This window comes from Onychostoma macrolepis, chromosome 06 (assembly GCF_012432095.1).
Source record: "Onychostoma macrolepis isolate SWU-2019 chromosome 06, ASM1243209v1, whole genome shotgun sequence".
NCBI classification, from domain to species: domain Eukaryota; kingdom Metazoa; phylum Chordata; class Actinopteri; order Cypriniformes; family Cyprinidae; genus Onychostoma; species Onychostoma macrolepis.
Window position 1 is genome coordinate 21937994 of NC_081160.1, and position 7679 is coordinate 21945672.

Consider the following 7679-nt stretch of genomic DNA (forward strand, 5'->3'; position numbering starts at 1 on the left):
GCCATGGGGATTGTACAAATATTAGTTTATACAAAACTCACAAAGTACGTATCTACAAATGTCATCAGTTTTATAATTACATTCCATAAACATTAAGTTAATTATATTTTGTGCAGTTTGGGTTTTGCCTTTTGTTATTTCCAGTTCAGTAACTCTGCAATGGGCCTAAATCAGCTTCTCTCTCTCTCTCTTTCTCTATACTTACACACACACACACACGTATGTACCTGTTTTTCTATTCAGGTGGGGACTTAAACCTGAATACACACAGACTCATGGGGACTCGTTTCACGGTGGGAACCTAAATTGAGGTCCCCACGGGTAATCAAGCTAATAAATCACACAGAATTATTTTTTTTTTTTAAATCTAAAAATGTAGAAAGTTTCCTGTAAGGGGTAGGTTTAGGTGTAGGGTTGGTGTAGGGCAATAGAATATACGGTCTGTACAGTAGAAAAAGCATTACGCCTATGGAGAGTCCCCACAAGGACAGCAAACCAGACGTGTGTGTGTGTGTGTGTGTGTGTGTGTTTCTGTGAATTGTGGGGACTTTCCATAGACTTCTATTACTTTTATACTGACCAAACAATATTTTCTATTCCCTAACCCTACCCCTTACAGAAAACCTGTTTACATTGTTACACTTTCAGTTAAACATCATTTACTATTTTTTATATTTTTTTCCCCTCATGGAGAGACCGCAGGCCGGTCCCCACAATGTCAAAACTTTCAGGTTTTACTATCCTTATGGGGACACAATGTGGGTCCCCACAATGTAGCATAAACAAGTACACACACATCTAAAGTTCTTCAAAAGTGATGATTGTTAATGGTTTAGTATCCCATTTTTGACCTAAAACTGCCCTTAACATACCATGACAAAAACCTAAGCAACAAAAACTTAAAATGAGTAAATTATATTAAAAGTAGGGGTCATCATCATGCAGTAAGTGAGTGGAAATACTGATTAAATTTACAAAAAGTCAATATTTTCCTTCTCTGGTAGCCTAAGAAAACAGCAGCCATCAGTTACACTCACTGCAGTGTCATTGATTGTAATGGTAACATCACTGGTCACTGATTAAAAACCACCTCTTTAGCTTCAGGAAACAACAGACTGGACCTCTTGAAAGTATTGCAAAGACAGTTAGATATGTATAGAATACAGAAAATGTTTATAAATGAGTCAAAATATACAATTAACAAAAATTCCAGAGCACTTTCTAGAGATGAATAGCTCTGTTGTAAAGTAATATTCAGCCCATTTTATTTTTCTTTGTTTGCAGTACAAATGTGGACAGATTGGAGACATGAAGACCACATGGATCTAATTAAAGATTTTAACACTAGGTGGACTTATTTTTCAGAGCGCTGCGAGACGCTCCAAAGCATTCGGTTATATAACAGCACATCCTGTAAAGCTCTCTGTGGTTACTGAGCAACTTTTCCACAGCAAAGCTTATTTTTCAAACGGTTTCCCATGACTACACAAGATTTGACACTGAGTAGACTAAACAGTGCTAGCATGATAGTTAAACATGAATGTTTGTTTTTTATGCGCTTCATTTTGCCTCTTCATTAAACAGACAGTGATGAAAAACAGGCCAGTTACTAATGAAACTCAAATATAATAATCTAACAAATGTACCCTTAGTTTATGCTTGCTGCTTGTTGCAGCAGTTGCTTCAAAGCCACTAACACTTTTCACTCTTTCACTCTAGAACTTCGGTCCTGGAGGGCCAGTGTCCTGCAGAGTTTAGCTCCAACCCTAATCAAACACACCTGCCTGTAACTTTGATCTTCAAGACATAGCTTCTTCACGTGTGTTTGATTACTCCAGGACTGAAGTTGCTCATCCCTGATAACATTTTCTACTTTTTAGCATGTTTTGCTTACACAGTAATGTCTATATGCAAAGGCATTCACTATACATTATTTGTGGGGAATAAACATGCACAAAATGAGCCATTGATGTATAGCTGCTGTTCTTCCCATATCCATAACGTCAATTTGACTGATACAACCACAAACTAATCACATTACCATTTTGTCTGACTTCATAGCCTTGGCTTGGAATATCATTATTACCCTCTCGCCTGCTCAAATGCTGGTCTAGCTTGGCATTCCAATTTCCATGTAATGCAATAATTGCTGTTTGAAAAGAGAAGCAAAAAACAAATAACGTGTTTCATCGTGCATTCAAGTATAGTGTGTCTGATTACAACATGAAAGATGTGTATCCGATGATTGAGCATGAGTAATGAAAATAATATAAAGCTATTAGACTCATGTGCCATGAGACTCAATGCAACTGAGCCGTGAACAGTCCATGCATCACTTTAATTTAATTGCTCATTGGTGGTTCCTATATCAAAATGCCAGCTATCTTACAGAGTCTAATCGTATAAGCATTTAGCTATTGATTGTTATATGACTCTCTGGAATACACAATTGTTCAGCTGTGGCCAATCGAAAATGTAAATAAAACGGTGATTATTAGACTATATTTTACAATATACTTTAATTTACTTATAATTCCATGTAAATTTACAAGCAATTTCTTAGTGAACATTTTCTCAAAGTAAATCCTACACCATTTCTTCAGTGCACTTGCTGATGTCCATCCATGACAATGCAACTGAAAGTGAGGAGCGTCTCGCTGCAGAACACAAGATCCAGGGGACACGGTTGGATCCAGATCCAACTCCTCCCACCTTACATATACTTAAACCTACCCGTCTCCACCCCCTGATCCCTAAACCCACCCATCTCCACCCCTAAACCTACCAATCTCCACCCCCTAGACATGGATCCGTCCACGCCCCCATGGATCTTGTGTTGTGCAGCAAGCCCTACTTGCTGAAAGTGGCACCATGAAATCAGAACAATCCAACAGCAACAATGGTCCAATCAGTTTATAATGTACAAAATCAAGTGCTGCCCTACATTTTTTTCTCATTTGAGAAGCCAGTTCACTTTAATATGAAGAAACTAGTTGCAGTTTCCTCTTCATGCTGACTTTATTATTAAACTAATATTGTTCTAATGTTTTGTCTTGTTTTTTGACAGATTATTTTATATATTATCTAATGAATTTTTTTCCCTTATCAAAAGCATACAGGGTAAACAGTTTTCAAATCAATATCAATATTCCATGTCCACACAGTGTCCCTCTAGGTTTTCGGTATTTATCAAAAAGCATGTCTAATTAATTAAAATCATGAAACTTAAACAATTTAATATCAATTTATTAAAAGTTTAACAAAAATTACGTTTAGGGCCCTGTCAAATTTTTTCCAATCTTATGTTTTATTGTTACCAAATTCTGTTTTAGCATGTCTAATTATTTGAAAGCATAAAAACAAGTTTCATTTATTCTCACAATACCCCTATGATTTTCTTTTCCCTCAGAAATTCTGTGTTGTGTATTTTCAATTTTTAAGGCATAAAACATTCATTTAATTTATCTTTTAATTAATGAAAATTAATTAATGAGTTTGTTTAATAAAAGAACAAGGTATAGACCTGTTCTATAGGAAATGTAACTTTATATGAATTCTGTTGTGATCTGGCACTATAGAGAAAATAAAATGAAATAAAATTAACATGATTAACTTAGCGGCAGCCCCCCTAACATAAATAATAGCAGGGGAAACACTGCCACGTATTTATATATTTGGCAACCGTCCAATGAGTGCGATAATAATGTCTACAGTCAACAAGTCATTATAACAAAATATAACCTTGTTGAGTTGAAATTCAATTATTTTATAATTTTCATTATATAATTTAACATTATGATTTGAGCTGAAATTATTTTATAATTTTACATTTAACATTAGTTAAACATTTAACCTTTGTTTAAAAAATAAATCTATTTTATTGTTAATAATTGGCATATTTAAACTATACAATAATATTGAGCTGCCAAAAGACCACATGTACTGTAAATGCTACTCTTAAAACTGGCTAATAAAACCTGCAAAGAACTAGAAAATTCCTTTAAAGTTGCTATGTTGCAATCAAACTTGCATAATTTGTTGATCTTGCCTCTATTCAATTTTTCATCACATGGGAAGAATCGTAGGCACAGGCGGCTGACCTCATGTGCACCATAACAGGGAGGGACATTAGGATGATTCCAAGGGAATGTGTTGTTTGAGCCAAGTTGTGCCAATCCAGTGTTAGTTTTCAAATTGGAGTAATACTGGACCTCCATTCTCCAGTGAGCTGCTTCTGACTGATTCTGTTTGTGCTTGTATTAGTCTCTACAGTTTTGTCATCTTGACAACAGGCAAGGGCGCAAACTTGTTGCTGAATGGCTGTACACTTCTGAGTTACGAGATTCTAAGCAAGTATTTTTGTGCATATAGCCATGTTAAAATATGAATGTATTCGTTCAAAAGAATGTTTTTTGTATGAAACTAATGTAAGACAAAGGGCAGTTTTGCCATTATTTGAATTTTACTTAAGTTTTTACAACACCTCTTTCCAGTTAGGCATATTCCCTGTTGAAAAAAACAGCATACTGGTTAGGTATGTTTCAAAGCATGGCAGCTGGTTTGAGCTGGTTTAAACTGGTCCTTAGTTGGTCATGAAGATGGTCCTGAGCTGGTTATGAGCTGGTCCTGAGCAGGAGCTAGTTGCTTAGGACCAGCACACATGACCAACTTAAACCAGCTCATGACCAGCTAAGGACCAGCTTAAACCAGCTCAAACCAGCTGTCATGCTTCAACAAATTCCTAACCAGCACATGCTGTTTTATAACAAATGGCCAGCATTCATCAGAGGAAACAGATCTAGCAACCTGCCTGTCAGTACTCGGTCTTGCAGGTCCACTTTCCTGCCATTGCAATCAAGTAAATCCAATGACCTTGATAAGCTTGTTCAGGTGTTTGATGTGCATTGGAACTAAACTCTGCAGGAAGGTGAACCTCTAGAAGACTGAGTACCTCTGTCCTGTATCAACATATGCAAACTGTAGAGTCAGAAAAATAATGTTTAAGTCATGGCCACCTGCTGGCTAATGTTGTCATGAGATCTTGAATGTCACATTACTGTTTTTCCGCCGGATTGACAACTTTTCCAAAGAAAAGATCATGAATGGACTGTCAAAATGCAAAGACAACATTGGGTTGTAGAACAGTGGGCCGAATGAAACTCTTGTCACTGCTGCTGCGGTGGTTCCTTTCTTATCTATATCCAGAGTGGCCTTATGCAAAGCCTGAAAGTGAATCAAAGTGACTCCTCTTAAAAATTTATATTTTTTATATTGAATAGTATATTAAATATCTTCGGTTAATTTTAAATCATAATTTAGAAAGTGATCTAGAAACTTTACCTTTGAAATAAAGATCATTTCCTCTGAAATTCCCATGAAGTTGGCTTTATTTGTAAACATATCAGCCATTCTCAGTCCTTTCAAAATATCTTTCAGGGAATATGATGTTTTCAGAGAGAGCTTGGGAACATAGATCTTAACTTTTCTGAAGGACAAGAGAAATCGACAACTGGCTGGTCCATCTGGAGATATTGAACTTATAAACATTTGAACATCTAAAATAGTTTTTATGACATTAAATAATTATGGCAACCAGCCTTTTTCTGACAGCTGTCCTCCACTTTTCAATGTGCTGTCTAGAGATGGCCATCTCAAGATCTTTGATGGTCTTAGCTTCAACAAATATGTCAATATGTGGGACAGCCAGAAACATGGAGAAAGAGTGGTTGTAGTCTAGACAGAGGACTTTAGAAGTGAGGTCGGCATCATAATAAATTTTGAGGGATGCGTACTGGTGCATCATTTGTACTGGAACTGTGGTCTCAGCATCCACATGAAATGTATTTTGATGGGGGTGTTTGTGTGTGTGTGTGTGTGTGCGTGTGTACTTGTTTTTCTATTCAGGTGGGGACTTAAACCTGAATACACACAGACTCATGGGGACTCGTGTCACGGTGGGGACCTAAATTGAGGTCCCCACGGGCAAACAAGCTAATAAATCAAACAGAATTACGTTTTTTGAAAATCTAAAAATGCAGAAAGTCTCCTGTAAGGGGTAGGTTTAGGTGTAGGGTTGGTGTAGGGCAATAGCACATACAGTAAGTACAGTATAAAAACTATTACGCCTATGAATGTCCCCACAAGGATAGTGAAACAAGTGTGTGTGTGTGTGTGTGTGTGTATGTGTGTGTGTTTACCTTGAAAATATATGTAAGTGAGAAGAAACTTCAAAGTGTCAGATTTTCCCATGTGTTTTTTTCCTTCACATACATTTTAATTTTATCCAGTGTTTCTTTGACACTGAAATCCACAGTGACGCCATCAGAGTGGTAAAACTCCTTCATCTTCACCAAGAACTCAGGAAGGGGCTTTAGTTTGTCGCTGACATATAGAGCACTACCGATATCAATGTCCACCCCTGTCCTCTGGTTGATTTCTTCCAGGAGACTGTGGAACATCTGGTGCATTTCTTCAGTGTTGAAGACCGAGCTGTTATGGCCGATGCCACTGAGAAACTGCTTTTTGAATTCACCACCAGCTCCTAAAGACAGCTCAGAAAGGGCCATGGACACACTGAAGGGAGAGAAGAAGATATTCTTGGACTGATAATCAGGCATTTCTGCAAGCCTCTTGTACAGGTGAAAAGCAAAATCATTGTTCATCTTTATCAATGATGGGAGATTATCGCTGATGGGAGGTTGTTGTAAAGTTTCTTGATTCCCATGAACTAAAGCAAAAACACAAATCCACAAATATATGATGTTTCTTCCCATGGTCTCATTTTAAGGCTCTGAGGTAAATGAACAGAAAGAGTTTTCCAACATTATATTGACAGAAACACAGCAAATTGTCAAGACAGTTTAACATATTGACAAAGAACAACTGTTCGTAATTCCTTCAACCTATTTTCCACTCGGTAACTCTTTAGAATACTGTTTCTTACTCACTGTGTAAGGAATTATTGATGAACTAACAGGTAATTATTCATTAACACTTAACTCACTACTATAAACTACTAAGCAAGATGTGTTAACTAATCAGAATCAGAATCAGAAAGAGCTTTATTGCCAAGTATGCTTGCGCATACAAGGAATTTGTTTTAGTGACACAAGCTTCCAGTACACAGAGACAATAAAAATAAGATGAGAATAAAAAATACACGTATGTAAATATAAATAGACAAAAATTGAAAAGTAAATAAATTGTATGTGCAGTTGTGCTATAGATGATAGAATGGAATAGAATAGAATGAAATGCAGGGATGTGCTAGGATGGAGGTGGTAACAAATAAATATAAGGTTATTGCACATTTTTATTGCATAATGTGGGGAACATTTAATTGTTCATAAGGTGGATTGCCTTGGGGAAGAAACTGTTCTTGTGCCTGGCTGTCCTGGTATTTGGGGCTCTGTAGCGCCGGCCAGATGGCAAAAGTTCAAAAAGGGGGTGACTTGGATGTGAGGGATCCAGAGTGATTTTCTGAGCCCTTTTCCTCACTCTGGATGTATACAATTCTTGGAGGGAGGGCAGGGGAGCACCAATAATCCTTTCAGCAGTCCGAACTGTTCTCTGTAGTCTTCTGATGTCTGATTTTGTAGCTGAACCAAACCAGACAGTTATTGATGTGCACAGAACAGACTCGATGATGGCTATGTAGAACTGTTTCAGCAGCTCCTATG

The 7679-nt window shown here is 37.0% G+C and overlaps 1 protein-coding gene across 1 annotated transcript; it reads right to left on the bottom strand.

The window, feature by feature from the left end:
- Positions 1–4824: 4824 nt before the first annotated feature.
- On the bottom strand, positions 4825–6773 carry LOC131542737 (corticosteroid-binding globulin-like). The gene is given in 5 exon segments (XM_058779683.1): positions 4825–5223; positions 5341–5485; positions 5598–5872; positions 6184–6249; positions 6252–6773. Coding segments are annotated over 5 exon segments (1200 nt in total). The 3' UTR covers positions 4825–5031.
- Between the last annotated feature and the right edge of the window lie 906 nt (positions 6774–7679).